This window comes from Clytia hemisphaerica, unplaced genomic scaffold (genome assembly GCF_902728285.1).
Source record: "Clytia hemisphaerica strain Z4C2 unplaced genomic scaffold, Clytia hemisphaerica genome assembly, whole genome shotgun sequence".
In the NCBI taxonomy this organism is placed as follows: domain Eukaryota; kingdom Metazoa; phylum Cnidaria; class Hydrozoa; order Leptothecata; family Clytiidae; genus Clytia; species Clytia hemisphaerica.
In genome coordinates, this window is record NW_027103699.1 from 961,227 (window position 1) to 978,234 (window position 17,008).

At 32.9% G+C, this 17,008-nt stretch overlaps 1 protein-coding gene across 2 annotated transcripts in view; it reads right to left on the reverse strand.

Moving 5' to 3' along the window:
• Positions 1–17,008, reverse strand: part of LOC136803961 (neuronal acetylcholine receptor subunit alpha-3-like) — a 34,497-nt gene that overhangs the window by 9,332 nt on the left and 8,157 nt on the right. Inside the window, exons 1-2 of one of the 2 annotated variants that reach the window (XM_067060690.1) lie at positions 8,788–8,950; positions 328–424 (exon numbers count right to left, since the gene is read on the reverse strand). In XM_067060690.1, coding sequence (XP_066916791.1) covers positions 328–424; positions 8,788–8,790 — 100 coding nt within the window. In that variant the 5' untranslated portion in view covers positions 8,791–8,950. Of the gene's footprint in view, positions 1–327; positions 425–8,787; positions 8,951–17,008 lie in introns of those variants that run through there. The other variant, XM_067060691.1, reaches the window with a different exon arrangement.

A 17,008-nucleotide genomic window follows, 5' to 3' on the forward strand; every position in this document is an offset into this window, starting at 1 on the left:
CCGAAAAAAAGTAGTCCATTCGCAGGTTTTATTTTAAGCCCAACCTGATACTCACTTTACACTTTTCCTCAAACGTAATTAAAATTTTCGATTTCTCAGGATCAAAGTAAAAATACGAGAGGACTGGATTGTTATTGCAACTCGCGTCTTTTACATTGGTCCATAGGGTAACTTTTGGTCGTATTTCCTAGATTCCAGTCTGCACGTGCCTCAAACTCTGATACACCAGGCTTAACTACAAAAGCTAAAATAAGGTTTCGATTCTGTTCCTCTAAATCCGTAACAGTGTATTTAATAATTGATCAGTAGAATATAGGGGAGACTTACTTTTGATATCACCGAACGCTGTTTGAAACAAAAACACGTAAAAGGTTATCCACATTACGATTGGTCCAACACATCCGATGTGTCCTTTCTTTTGTTCCTATGGTAACAAAACAAAAACAACAATTAAACGAATGATGAATTAGTAACTATTCCAATACCTAGATCAAAGACTTAAACTTACAACGCCTTGTCTTCACCCAAACTGATGGGCGTTTATTTTGGCCTGATTGATACCCGAGGATCAAAATTTTGATTTCTTTTGCACTTTTTAGCCGTTTTAAGTTGTTTTTTCCCATTATTTTACATGAAAGTTATTCTTTTTCACTGAATACCGGTGTTCTTCATGGCTCAGTTCACGATGCTTCAGAAAACAAACAGCTAGTTCAGATTTTGAGACAAAAATATTTTTTGGAGAATTTGCTTCAGCTACCATTTACCAATTAACTTTCTTTGAAAATGAGGCTCCCTCAGACAACTATCATGCAAAAAATCTGAAAAAAATAATGGTCCAACAGAAACTCTTAAAAAGGTGGCTACAGAAGGTACTCAACATTTCTTGTATGGGGAGATATAACAAAAAAACTCTCCTTATCAATTTTCAGTACCTTCTGTAAGGGGGCCCCCTGTAACTGCCGTTGCTCAACCAAGCGTTTTTATCAACTTTTCACTGCTCTTCAATAAAGAAAAACTTTTCATCAAAGTAAAATGTCAGTTTGTTATTGGAGTGAAAAGTATCACTTTTACTCTAACTGTATCATTTTTCATTATTCTTCTAATGAAGATTTTCTACTTGTCTTAAAAGTTAATGTTTCTATATTACTTAGCAGTTTCGATTTATTGCTTTATCTTAAAGGGATAATCCAATACTACGCAAATCAAAATATCACTCAACTTCATTTCTCCCGTCACACGTGCATAAACTTTCCAAGAGTCGATCATTTGAAAAAAAAACTGATGACGTCATCAAAATTTCGATTTTTTTTTCAAAGGATCGACTTTAGTGAGATACATCTTTGGTGAAAGTTTAAAGCCAATTGGATAAATCATTCCTGAGAAATTCAATTTTTAGTTTTTTATGACGTCATAATCAGTTTTTGCGGTTTTTCGCGAAAATCAGCGAAAAAACAATTAGGTTACACATTAGGTTAGAAACTTTATCTTAGTACCCTTCAGTTCAGTCATTTCGTGTTTGTTCATTTTCTGTCGACTAATGCGATCTAAAAATTATGGTAATTTTCAGTTTTTGAGACATACCATAACTTAACCGAGTTTACTTTTCACCAACCAAGAGCCTCTAAGTCAGTTTTTCTTTTGTTGTTCTTGATGATGGAGCTTTTGTCTACTTCTAAAGTATACATTTGTCAGTTGCTTTTTCCATAAGTGTTGTGTACCTCAGGCAAATCAAGGCCTGTCCAGATTTTTCAAACTTAGCTTAATCTTTTATCACCGTTTCCACTTGTCATAGCATATCACTTCATACATCGAAAGAAGCGTATTTGAGTGTAGATCACTGGAATAGTTGAATAAACAAAAAATTGTTTTTCTTTTCCACCCCTGACCAATCTTGCTCCACTATTTGAAAGCGCTTGTAAATTAGAGTTGATGAGTATAAGCAAACGATATCACTCTTATTTAAAAACAAAACCTTTAAAGTTAAACATTTTCGAGCCTCATTGTTCTTATGAAAATCGTTTTTACAAAAAGGGCCTACGTTTCTAGAAATCCAGAGGAGTCACTAGATTCTAAGGGTAAACTCCAAAGGGCTAGGTCATTTAAATAATAGGAGTGACAACAGGCAAATTAAGGCACGTCCAAATTTACCATAATCTTTTATCACCGTTTCCACTTGTCATAGCATATCACTTCATACATCGAAAGAAGCCTATTGGAGTGTAGATCACTGGAATAGTTGTGCCATAATTAATTTTTTCACCCAAAAAAGATATTAGACAAAAACCAAAAAATGCTGACGTCAGCAAAACTTGTTTTTTGATACTGTAACTCCAGTTTGGCTTATGGTATAAACATGAAATTTGGACAAAAGTTGCTATGTCCTGATATGAAACATGTGCTTGATATGAAACGGGAACACTTATGTAAAAATAGAACCTTTAAAAGCGATTTGAAAACAGCTCTGAGTCTGGAATAACATAATCTTTACCCCAAAAATAGGAATAGCATAAGGACAGTTTAAGACCGAAACGAACAGCCAGGGCTCAGTAAACTTTTACTAGTTCTTATAAAAATAAAAGTATACATAGCATCACGTGGAAAAGTCTCAGAGAAAGAGAAAGGTAGAAAAACTTTCGAAAAACAAATGAAATTTATCTTAAAAGTCTCTAAAAAGCCTAAAAGATTTAACAACCCCTACAAATACATTACCAGCTAGAAAAGGGTAGAGAGTGTTTTTACTTTTTAACCATTCTGAAGTGCACTAAAATTTTCTTTCTCTAATTCCAAGAAACATGAAATAAGAACGGAGAACAAAAGTTCATTCGTCGAAAAAAATTTAAACAAGTGATGCTTTTATGAACCTACCTGGTTATGCATTTAACACATTTATAATTGATATCTACGTGACGTGACCGTTAAACAATCATTCAGAACACAAATAGTGACGATCTATTAAAATTAGTCGTTTGTTTCTTATAGAAAAACCGTTTAGAAACCAAAATTTCATGCTCTTGAAATATTCTTTCATATTCAAGACTTTGTGAGCAAAAACAAAATCTATCTCATCAAAAAAATTGAGTAATTTTGCTAAGAACATTGATGTATGCTTATTAATAGTGATTCTTATAGATAAAGATGCGATTTTTGAGCTGAAAAATTCTCTGTTTTTTTTAGCTAAAATTTACCCCAAAATTTTTTTCCAAAAATCGAGCTCCGTCACATTCGAGGGTTTATAGTTATGCATGTTTGTGCAATAAATCATAAAGAATGAAAGAGCCAATCTCGAGAAAAGCTAATACCTAAGTAATTGATAATATGCTTATAAAAAAATATCGAATTTGGCCAGTTTTTTAATGAAAACACGCCAAGCAACCCAAATTTCCTGTCTAAACACACATATTCTTTAAAAGTAAGCCCTCATGAGCAATTTGACTAAGAACATTGATGTATGCTTATTACAAATGCTTCTTATAGATAAACATGCGTTTTTTGAGCCAACAAAAATTTTTTGCAAAAATCTGCTTGAGCCATCTTTTACCTACGATGGTACCCTACTTTCATGCAAAAAATCAGAAAAAATTTATGATCCAATTTTTCACAAAGTCCAAAAAAACCGTTTTTTAGCCGTTTTTTGGCCCAAATTTGCCCAAAAAATTTTTTTTTCCAAAATCGGGCTCCGTCACATATCGCCCACTACCATTTTGCACCTTTGTACCAAAAATCAAAAGATTTCTATAATTCAATCCCGAGAAAAGTTGGTTACAGACGGACGGACGGACGAACACAGGTTAATTTATAGGACCTCCAGGTAGGTCCAAAAATCCAAATATTCACTGGTTTATATATTCGAACGTGCAAACCGCATTGACTTCAACTTCGATATCTATTTGCCAATTCTTTTAAAGGCCCAATTCTATAGGAACAACAGTTAAAGTGAAAAAAAGAGGAAAATCTAAAATATTCGAAGTTAGTGTACCCATTAATTCAAATCCAAAGTCTTCAAACTGTCTTTAGTTTCGCACCGATGCTGACGAATAAACTGACAGAATAACTTTTTTAAACGTTTTAACATAGCTTGAATTTGGCTTTTTCATAACTTTTTTCTATCACAAAAGATAGAATGTCTGACCAGAAACGACAGGTTGACTGACGTTGTCGTTGTTGATCGATTTTTTTTTCATCTTCATTTTTTCAATTGTCAAAATTTTATATTTTTTTCACTCAAATAGAATAATATAGGCATGCAACGGCTGAAGAGTTAACTCAAATAAGAACAATTTGAGAACAAAACCCTTTCTCTTAAGAGTTAAAATAAAACATGTAAAAGAAATGCTTGTAAAATAGGTTCGAACTGATACCAAACAAAGAAGAGTTCAGCTTAGACAATCATATACCAATCTCTCAAATCGACATCGTCATCTCAAATAAAACTTAAAATACCAATCCTAATATTTTTTCTCGTACGAAAGCATGAATCTCAATAATCACACAAAAAAGTTAGAGTAGAGAACGAAAAAAAATGTTACATAAAAACAAATTCTACAAAATCGAGCCCAAATATGAAAATCATGTGTTTTTTTTCAGTTGTGATGCTGTATTAAACTTCCCCTTTACAATAAAAAATAAGGAAACTTTATCTTTGATCTGAATCAGAAGTATTAAATTCAGACTAGAAGCCCTATAATAAAGAAAGAAAAAAGGAATATTTCTTTTCCTTTTCCAGTCAAGCAGGAATCTCTTTCAATAATCTTAGCCTAAAAAAAGACCAACAACCGTACAGTATTAGATACATTTATCACTGAAAATATATCAACCAAAAGTGATAACAAGTTTACCATAATAGAAAGACGTGAAAAAAATGAAACAAAAACAGATAGGCTATATTATCCAAGGATAGAGCATAATATGCTATTTAGACGAGATCTTGAAATTAGCGAGAGAAAAAGTTCAAAAACTGTTTTATCGGCGACAAGTCATGTCAATATGGTGGGGAGACTGAAGGCTCAAATGGGATAGAATTCACTAGGAATTTGAGAAAAAAATCTCGTTTTCTCAAAAGCAGTCTCCCCACTTCCGCCGGACCCATTGGGGAGGGGCTTCGCCGACTTATTTCTTTTAAAGGAATCCAAAATAAATCATCATTGATTTTGAAAAAAAGAGGTTCAGGTTGTGGTACCCTAAACTCTCTTTTCTTGAAATATTCAAGTTCTTATAAAAAAAGTTCATCATACAGCTTATTCTTCTTCAAAATACAGTTATTATGTAGCTTGATTTCAAAAAATTATAACGAAGAATAAAAAAACTAATTGAAAATTTTAGAATTTTTATCACTTTCATGTTATTTTTAGATTGGTGTATCTAGCACCTTGTTCCTAACAAGTCCGACTGTCTCAACAACTACAAACAAACTAGATACTACCATCATGACCGAAATATATTGATATTTTGGGGTTTTTCAGAATTTAAAGTTGTTGCGAGAAAGGCGATTTTAGTACTCTCACTTTACACACTTTATTACATTGGAAATTTCCGGGCTTTATTCGCAGCATAATTTGAACATTTTCTGAGCTTTTTCTCAAATATTATATACGTCCATGATTGTAGCAAATATACTCTCTTATTTATAAGAACAACTTTACAAGAACAATAAGGCTCAAAATCGCCCAAAAAAAAAATTTGGATATGAGGCATAAAAGTACCTCATTTTGCCCTAAAATTAAGAACAATGGAGGCTTACGGCACCAAAGAAATAACAGCGATCGAAAGAATGCAATAGAAATCGCAATTCGTTGATTAAAACACTGTCAAAAACTACAGTCCGAGAACCAACTGCAACTTAGATATTTATAAACTATCCAAAAATAGTATGCACAATCAATAAAATTACGAATGCGCCCGCTTTTACATCGGTCACGTAAAACCAATGGATGGAAAAGTAGCAATTTCTATTCTTTGACAAGAAAGTGGCCCGATTTTTTGGGAGGGAGCCCGCAAATTTGGCATGACAAACCTTTTGTTTGGGCAAAAGACTGACGCTATAGGCAAAAAGATCCTAACCTCGAAAATGGGTAACAAATCGGCGATTTTTCAAGGTCGCATTGAAAGGAAATGATTGATAACCGTAAACCTTGAAATTCTGAAAAAAGAGTGTAGTCCCGAAAGAAATACTCTCATTTGAAGTTCAAAATTCAAAATTACGTTTTTTAAGACAATACATTTTTCGTCAATCGTAATATATCTGGGGGTCGTTTTGGGACCCTTACATATTTTAGTCTAAGCTGTCAAAAAATAGACAATTTTTGTCACTTTTTTGACAGCTTAGGTTAATTTAAATTATTACAAATTAGGTTATAGTTTGAGGCTAATTCTATTTCAACTTTTGCTAAGATTTTTGCAATGATTGACAGTTCTGATTTGGTAGATTCTAACACCTGCGTTTCAGTTCTGCTTTGGTAGATTCTAACATCTGCGTTTCACTAAGAACTATGGTACAATAATCGGCGCCGAAATATATTGGCGCTTTTGGGTATTTTAACGTGTTTCAGAATTTAAAGATTGGAAGAGAATTGTAGTTTCAGTACTTCCACTTCCTTTCATTGGATATTTCGATTTGGGAAGGGTTTAAGTGACTTCCAAGCTATATTCTCAGCCTTATTGGAACATTTTTGAGCTTTTAGATCCTGAGATACTAAGGTCCTAAGCTCTACTTTCCAACCATACTTTAAAGCACTTAAAAATCACTTGCAGTTTTCAAATTTGAGGGAATTCATTCCCCTTATGTGCCAAATATTACGGAAGGGTTTGAGCAAAGTAAGCATGTTGTAAATCCAGCTAAAGAGAGAAAACTACATGTCAATTGGAAGACCATATGAGAGACGTTTGCAATTAGAAACTTCGCGAACTAAAGATCCGGATGGTGACAGATTAAGAAGGCATACGAGTGACACATGTTTTGTAATGGGATAGAGAGAGGGGAACGTATGCATTTACTTTCTCTTTTTTTTAGTCTCTTTTTTTTTAGTCTCGATTGCGGTCGAGCAATGATGATGATGATGATGGTGATGATGATGCATTTACGATGTTTTATCGATCGACCACTCTAAACGAAAACCTTTCAAATTACCCTCCAAATCATGGGATCAATTTTGTTGCTTTTATCTAAATTTTTAAACGTCTAAACAATTCATAATCCGTTTGAACTTCTAACAAAATCTGTCGAATCAAAATAAATAAGGTTCTAAAATTTCCCAAAAACTTTCTCAACTAGCCAGATAAAGAATATCATCAGATACCAGGAGGTAACATTTCTTCTTACCAGACCACGCCTTATTTTGATAAAAAATGATCTGTGATAAAAAACATTAGGTAACATTTTCAAAGTAACGTTTACGAGATTGTTTTCGAAGAAAAAGAGATTCTATCAATCTCAGACATATTTTTTTTAGCATAGATAGCTTTTTGTTATAAGAGCAATCTTATAAAATTATACTCATTTTATGCTTATTCTAGGTAAAATAATAAGCATATGAAAATTTCGAGAAATTAAGAACATCCGAGGCTCATAGTTCACTTTTTCTATAAAGAAACGTGTAGTTAAGCCTTTCCGTGCCGATACCACATCTTAAAACCGTTTTCTATTTTCCAAAGCGTAAAATTGTATGATTACATTATTTGCCGTTGTCGGGTTTATCCGAGCTGTGAATTTTAAATCTCGACCTCGACTCGGGAATTCCGCCACGGAAAATTTCCGTACGAAAAAAGAGCAGATTTACCTCATCCGCCAACCATGAGAGCCTTCCTTATAGGTCGCTCGGCTACCAAACGTACAATTAGATACAGTAGACTCCCGGTTATTCTCTCTAAGGGGAATAAGAATTTACGTTCAATAACCGAAAAATTCGTTTTCCCGAGCACCCGTTGAGCGTAATAAACATAAAGAATTTTTACTTTTTGAATTATGTCGAACAAATTATTAGCAGGTTTTAAAAGATGAAATTTATAAAGAAAATGTTAAAGAATATTGAACTTTTGATAAAATTGCTGAAGAGTTTAAATAGCCATGAATCCTGATTTTTTAAAGAAGAAAAGTATTTTAATCACGGAAAATCAATGTTCTCACTCGACAATCTCCCAATAGGAAAAAATCGAATAACTGAGGTGGATATAGTCTATAATTGGCACCAAGGGGAATAGAAATCGCGTCGAATAACTGAAAGTTCGAATAACTAAAGTTTGAATTTTACGATGATTGATTCTGGTACTACAAAAACATTAACACAACGTCTTTTTAACGTTTAATGAATGTTGCGACAACGTTGTTTTTCAAACATTTTCTGTGTCCAAAAAATACATAGCGCGACAGCTTGATTATTTTAAAGGAACATACATACTGTACATCTTCAAAATTGACGCATTTTTAAGGGAAAACCCCATGCGTATAAAAAAGAAAATTGATACTTTTTCTAAGAAAATTCTTGTATTTTCAAAGAACTACTAGCATAGTGAACTCTACTAAGAAGAATACTTTAATGTCAAAAATTTTCACGGCCAGAAAATTTCGCGAGTCAGGCCATTCGCGAAATTTTGTATAATTCGGGGGAATTTAATTTCGAGAATCGCCATTATTCATCCATTTCTTTTTCATTGGAATGAATTTTCGCGGATCAGCGTATAAGATTTTATTCAGTCGCAACAAAAATTTCTGATATTAAAGAATATATCCATTTTACAGGGAAAAATTTGGTATTTTTATGGGAAAATTTGGAGTCACGTTTAAAATTCACATACCATCTCAGCTCTTCCTTCGCGATTATTGTAATATAATGATGCAATTTCCAGTCAAAACAATTTGGTCATGCAATGACCTTCAAATTTTTCAATTTCTTCAAATAACTAGTTTCCAGTCAATTCAAAACAATTATCCAAACCATTTCCATGAGTTTAAAAAAAGTAAATCAATTTTCTTTGCAAAAAAAGAAAAATCACAAGATAAACCCCACTAAAATCCGTCAATATTTCTGTTTTTAATTAAACCTTTCCTTGACTTTTATGGTGTCTTTTATAATTTTTTGACGAGTCTTTGAATAGAAGAAAAATATATATTAATTTTTATCTCTTTCTTGAATTTTCCCCATACGTCGTTATGATTTTACATGGGGAAAAGATTGTCGAACTAAAATAAAAGGGAAAGAAAATGATAATACAAAAATACGAAGACCAGAAGCTAAGTAATAGTGTCTTTACAGCTTTTCTTATCCATTATTTCTATGCTCTCTCTCTGAAGAAAAATAAATGATTGATAAAAACTACAAAGAAGAAAAACATAACCCCTACTGTCGCCTTTAGACTTGAAGAAATAATTACAATTTGAAAGGTCTACTGAACAGAAGCCAAGGGAGAATGATAATGATTAGCTATTGGAAAATTGGTTTTTAAAACAAAACAAATCCTAAAAATTATTATTAAAAATTGAGAGAAACCTCTCAAAAATTATAAATTACTTGATTTCTACAGATGATAGCACTAGATCATAGACACATAGACTCCTTTTGAAAACTCCCCCTTACTTATTTACCACTATTTATATAGTATTGTTATTGATATTTCGCGTATTACATAAGAAAAATTCTAAATTAGAATTTAAAAGATGCCAAAAGCATAAGTTACTTGAATGGGGCTTATTTCATTATTAAAAAAAAGCCAAAGAGAGACTATTTTTACAATTTTTTCCCATAAAAAAATTTTAGTCGCCTTAGAGAGACTAATTCAAAATTTTCCGATTTTTGCAACCCTTATAGAGACTTTAGAAGGTGGAAAACACCACAAGAAACGCACATACCCAGCACCCATTTTTGCGCCTAAGTACCAATAGAGTATAACATACCCTTATTTCAAGGGGGCATTTTTCATAAGAAAAAAGATGCCAAAAAAGAAGAACGATATCAACTTTATCATCAGCATTGAATTCTGAAGTCGAGGGTGAATTTTTTTCAAAATCAGATAAGAAGCAAGAAACTCTTAGACTCGTCGATTTTCATCAAAATGAAAATTTAGTAAACAGTTGATTCGAGTCAAAGCCCTTCCCCTCAAAATACTGAAAGTATAGGAACAATAGACCCTCAAAAAGGTATGTAGCACTTCTTATAAAGAAGAAACAAACTGCATCATTATTGTAATTAGTTTGTCGTACCATTATTCAGGTCATTGGGCTAGTGCCAGTCTCCCTGAGCTAGCTATATTTCGAACATACTACGGTACTTGTTTCCTTAAGCGAGACCAATTTGATTAGTTGTTTTACGGGCCCGACCGACCCTGAGGTGCCAAAAATCAAAATGAAATAAAATTGATCTCGGTAGTACATTTTTAATTTCAAAATTTCGGTAGTTTTTCCAAGGTTTTTTAGAATTTTATGTTTTCATTTTTTCATTTTATCTATGAATTCGAGCTTTTTGTATCTTTTTACTTTCTATTTCGCATTTTTGTCAAGATGTAGTAGTTCTTTGCTGCCTTTTTAGGAGATTTTATAGGTGAAATTATACTATTACTTTTATTTTTTTCGCCGACCGACCGACCCTTATTTTTGGATAGCTTGGCCCGTAAAACAGTAAATTTAATTGTCCTCGCCTTAGAGCACTCGAACTTCAAATCTCAAAAGTGAAGGAAAGCAGAGGCTAGGCTAAAGTTTCTTAGTTATTATAATAAACGTGTATATAAAATCGTTTTAAAATTATTTCATCCAACGTTCATCCAGAGCCAACCAGATGACATATTCAAGGCTCGAAATAACGATTTCAAGTGGGTCGAACAAAATGTCCGATCAGGGTTGCTTTAGCTTGAAAATTATGATTTTTGGGTCGGACATGGAGCTATTTGGGTCGGACAATGTCCGATGTCCGACCGTTATTTCGAGTCCTGTTATTTGAACGTTACATAAGTTTCATGTTTTTGTAGCCACTTTTTTTAATAATTTCCGAATGTTGTTCACTACTTTTTTATAACAAGCAACTAACATTTTCGCGTCAGCCCTGGGATTACTTAGAAAGGTTACTTCAAAAAACTTTTATTTTACGAGGAATTTGAGCCCTGGACCGTTAGCAACTTGGTTGCTTATATGAAGTGTAAATACCTGGTAAAAGATGAGCAATCAATCTATCGTTTTACGACAAAGGAGTCTCGACCATATCATATATTTTATGTTCCCGCTGCAACTCTTGTTCCAAATTTTAGCGAAGAAAATTTTGTTATCAAGAAAGACATATTGATAGTTTGAATTCAACTTACATTTTGATCATAGATATTTCAAAATTGATGTTTGCAATAAACCTCTTCATAATCATAAGAGAAAAGCGTAAATACACCTACCATCCCTCGCTTCGACAGCTCCCATCAATAAGATGATTGGGCTTTTCTCAAAAAATCCTTTACACCCCTGTTGAAATGACGTCCAATTTCGTTCATTGGGGTAGTCATGATTTCAAAAACAAAAGGAAATCCCCAATCAATATAAGCAGAATGCTTGAAAAGTTGTATAATTTCTTCAGATTCTAGTGGATTCATTTAAGCCTGGGATTCCAAGCGAGATAACGTATCTTCAGAAAGGAGAATCAAAGGGAAAAGAAAAAAAAAGGTTGACAAAATAAGTTGTAAGTTGTTTCCTCGAAAATCCGTAGCAACTTTTAGATAAAAGCATAAATATTAATAAATGGTAAAGCTGAATATAACAAATTAAAAATCCCTGGTTCAAAACCGTGTTTATTTTGTTCACATTCATGCCCATCGATTTGCATTACATAGTTTTGCAGATGAAAATTATGGAGCCTGAAGATTTTAATAATAATATAAACATAGTTTAAGGGTCCTTGTGCCCTGCCACTAAAATTTATGCTGGAAATGCGGATGTCAGTGATAGTGAGCATATAGCCGACATCCATACTATGGTGGCCGAGCGTTGTAATAGTGAAATTCAGAAAATATTTGAAGCAAAATTAAAATAAAATTTTGAAAAGAAAAGTGACAAATGATCAACACGGCAAAAGAAATTTATGGATCCCAATCCTACACCAATTCGATTCGTTACATTTGTTGAGAGAATAAAAATAGAAAATGAAATAAAAATAGTATATTGACCTTAATGCTAACTGACAAAAACACGACTAAAATCCCTTTTTCAGAGAAATAACAATTCGTTTTTTCGAAAGGATATGGGATTATCGCAGGAAGAATAAAAGCAATGCACAAATATAGAAGTTTTTTAGGGAAAATGAGAAATCCATGAAAATCTTCCGTTACGAAAGGTAATGATGTCAAAAAATAACCGTATTTTGGGAAATATACAATAAATCAGATCATCTTTTTTACTAATTATCTATCGCTAATCTATTTCGTACGTCAAAGGTAAATTCTGTGTTGATCGTTTAGGTGATCGAAATAATATATAACTTTAATACAATAATGACTGGTTAGTGAGGGTTGTACTGAGAAATATTGCCCGAGGTTAAGTAACGCGTCGAGCTTGCGAGGTAGTTGCGTTGACCACTAGGGAAATATTTTTAAGCTTTCTACAACAAAAATTCTCGCAAAGTCGAACGCTTCTATTCTTCAAATCTTACCAAATTCTTACTAATAGTTAAAGGTTTTGTTTTTAAATAAGAGTGATATCGTTTGCTTACTCATCAATTTTAATTTACAAGCTTTTTCGCATTGGATTGACACGAATGTGGAGCAAGATTGGTCAAAAAGAGGAAAAGAAAAATATTTTTTGCTTATATCAGCATAACATAACAATAGGAAGACACTGTCGCCGCGATATGTTTTTACTTATGTAAAAACGAAACCTTCAAGTTTATAATTTGAATCCATAACGAGTCCCGTTTAAATTCAACTCAAAAGTATGTTTATTTGCTTTAGTCAAAAACTGTCATTTAGCCTTTAAGATATCATTGCTCTGAAACCTCGCACTTCCGATGAAAGTCATCAATATCAAAGTTCACTTAAAATGATTAGAAAGGGTCGAATTTTACATATCGGTGCAGGGCGCAAAAACATAGAAAAGCAGTCCGAAAGTACCAAACAAAAAATATTCACGTGCACCGCCAGTTACTCTAATCATGGATTTATTATAGAGACTCTGGATAAACATCGAATGAAACAGTGGAGAGCGAAGTATTGTATTTCCATTGTTTCAGAAAACAATCGATGTACAGGCTTTGTCCGCAAAGGACAACTGTCATGGCGGCTCGAAGGACTCTGATTTTGAAAAGTGATTAATACTCTTAATTCTAAAAAGTTCTCTAACTTTTTCTGATCGTACTTTTGCTGGCTAAAAGTTTGAAAATAAATGCTAGAATACCAAGCGAATACATTTATGAAATCTGATGTGAGAGAAACATCATCAGACGAGTAAAATCAAACAAAATGCTTATAATAACACGAAATTTTGAATTGGGAATATCTTTCCAATATTTTTCGGAGAAGAGCTGAGATTGATATATATATTAGACGTGAGTCTCATAGCTACACTGTGGTATGAAAATCTTTTTGTGGCACGTGGTGGCACGGTGGCTTTTTTGAGGTTGAAATTTAAAAATTTCTGGTGTCAAAATTCAATTCCTTATACAGGGTGTCCCTAATAAAAGTATCGAGCTTGAACATGCGATTGAGTAAAAAAGTTTGTGTGTGTTATCGCTAAAATATAAGAACGTTCTCCATCACATAGGCTCATTACAAAAGGTAGTTACAGACGTATAAATTAATCAATAGCCCTTTTCTATTCCCCTGTTGCATAAATGTACGTCTTTAAAAATCAAAATTAATAAAAATTCAAATTCCCCTCGTTTTACTTTTTTATTGTTCCATACATTCCATTTTTATTATTTTCATAGTTTTACATACGATTCTTTACAAACATGTTTTAATTGTTGCGTTTTTCTCATGATCGTAATTTCGTTGCATTTGTAAACAGGCAGAGTATGTTTTTATTGTTACGTAATGACAAAGAAAAAAGAGGGAGAGCTTAAAATACAATTTTGTGAATACACACTTAAAACTTTCTACTCAATCGCATGTTCAAACTCGATACTTTTATTAGGGACACCCTGTACATAGCATGTTTTTGCATCTTTCTCGAAATTTAAAACGTCATAACGACGTATAATCGGTAATTAACTAGATGAATTTGAAACTCTGAGGAGAACTTAAAGTCTCATTTGGGAATTGGATAAGTGTATTTTGATGAGAAGTGCAATTAAAATGCTACGAAAATCATTTAATGGCGGAAGGAGGGTGAACAATAATGTCATTACTGCAGAAAAGGCTTGTACATGAGAAATTGGCAAAATTCAGCTCGTTGTTTTTCCAGTGTCTATATAATAATTCCATGCTCTAATATCGACTTCTCCTTATTCAAACACGCTTCCTCTATTGATAATTATATGCGACAAGAACAATTCTTCTTTATGTTTTCAATAAGTTATACATACACACAAATCTTATTATTACAATAATGACCGGTTAGTGAGGGCTGAGGGGTTAGTGACGACCGAGCTTGCGAGGTTGTTGCGTTGACCGAGGGCAATATTTTCAGTACAGCCCGAAAAAACCGGTCATTATTGTATTTGTTAACCGTTTCCTTCAGCTTCGATTGATTTTTAGCGCTTTATCCAGGAAAAATAGCGAAATAAAGCGAAAAAAAAACAAGCAAAAAGAGAAATTTTATAATTTCTGACGTCAGAAATAAAAAATGAGAGAAATGATGTCAACACATTGTTCATTTTCCTAAGTGACGTCACAATGAATTTTCCTAACGACGGGCAACTCTGGACAATGTAGGCCCGTCGTCATGCGAAAAGAACCAATTGCATTGCGCAAAAAGTCGTGTAGCCCACTACGAAAAAGTAGCCGGTTAACAATCTGTCATAACACACCTCTACAATTTTATTCTAAAATTCATTTTCATTTTTTGTAGAAGAGACGTTATGTTGAAATCAAATCCCCGCCAAATTTAACAAAAAGAGAATTATGTGAAAAATCACAATTTTTTAGCCATATTCTTTTAGTAATTTTCATTTAGATTTTGAAATGATCTTTCATAATGAAAGTCTCTTATAAACCCATATGATAAAAAACTCATCTTTAAATGGATCTGTCTGTAACTCACTGTGTCAATGAAAAGGGTTCATTTTTATCGTCAACTCTAACGACCCTTAGAATGGATAAAAATCTTTATATTTCTCATGCACAGAATAAGTTAAAAAAAAATCGTCCATAAAATTTGATTTTTGACGCTAACCCTCGCTAATTCGAATTCGAACGAGGATGTCCAATTTGTCCGAATTACATGAAGATTCGGACCATCTGAGACAAATGAGCAATATTTCAAGTGGTCCAAAAGATTAGATAAAAAGTGATAATAGTAAGAAAGCGGTAAGGTATCAATATTTGATGAAGCCATTAGGTGGCAATTATATTATATAAGAAAAACAAGATCTTTCAAATAATGATTACGTAATAGGAGAACCAAAAAAAGGTTCTTAAAATTAAAACTATTACCTTGAGTGGTTAAATTTTGGCGTGGATTTAATTTGGCGATTGGACAAATTACGATTTTTGGCGGGGATTAATTTGGCGAATTGGAAATTTTGTCACACTGAAATGGGTGAAAATTACTAAAAGAATATGGCTAAAAAATTGTGATTTTTCACATAATTCTCTTTTTGTTAAATTTGGCGGGGATTTGATTTGGCGAATTTAATCCCGGCCAAAATTTATCCACTTAAGGTATATAGCTTCGTTCCATACTTCGAAAAAAAAATCAGGAAAATAAACCTAAAAAAGAAAGTCAGAAATAAATTGCTTTCAATCCATTATATTTTCATATACAGTTGACCAAAGCTGTATCAAACTCAACATTTCTAGTATACAAGAAAGAGAAACATTATCAAAATAAAACTTCGAATTGAAAAGTTACTCCTACTAGTTCAACGGGTAAAGATTCAGAAATATTCATTTATTACGAAAGACCTAAAAATTTATTTAATAATTTAAAAACATTTTCCTTGATTCGGTCTCTAAGATAACGACCCGGGGGGGGGGGTACTTAGGCAAAAATGGATGATGGGTATGTGCAGACGGTAAGGGTCGGTTTTTTCACCTTTCAAAGTCGGAAAAATCAGAAAGGTTTAAATAAGTCTCTGCTAAGGGTCGAAAAATTCAGGACTTTTAGGAAATTTTTTGATTTTTTGATTGTAATAAAGTTCTCTAAGGGTATGACTTTTTTCGAAAATCGAAAAAAAAAATTCAAAAAGTCTCTCTAAGGGTCACCTTTTCAGCAAAAATCAGTCTCTCTAAGGGTCGGTCCCGTCCGCACATACCCCTCATTCGCCAACCCTAGTACCCCCCCCCAGGATAACGATTATTTAATAATTTAAAAACATTTTCCTTGATTCGGTCTCTAAGAGAACAAACTGTATAGAAGCTGGGCAACTTTTTTATAAGAGAGAAAAACTAGTATAAGATTCGTTCAGTAAAATCCAGACTGTCCAAATTGTTGCCCATGATTTCCGAAAATCTTTCCCCTTTATCGAGAATGACATAGAAACTTTCTCAAAGCATCCTACCGTTCCTCCATCAACTCCCCTATGAAATTTAAAATTTTCCCCTTTAGTATTGTAAAATGTTCCTATAAATGTCTTCTGATTAAATTGAAACTTCTTTTTCAATCTTAAGCCAAGACTAAAATTACGAGACATTTCTTTGAAGAGATAAAATAATGTTTACTTTTGAGGTATTAAAATTCGTATTACTTATTATTACTTATTATTTATCTGAAGGTAGAAGTAAGGTTTTCTATTCATGTTTGAGAAAAAGTTATGTAAATTATCTCTAGGATAACCATCTGCTTCGATTTTTTTCACCTTTAAAGGTTTTATTTTTAAATACCGTTTGCTTACTCATCAATTTTAACCTACAAGCTTTTCCACAGTGAATTGACACGGTTGTGGAGCAAGATTGG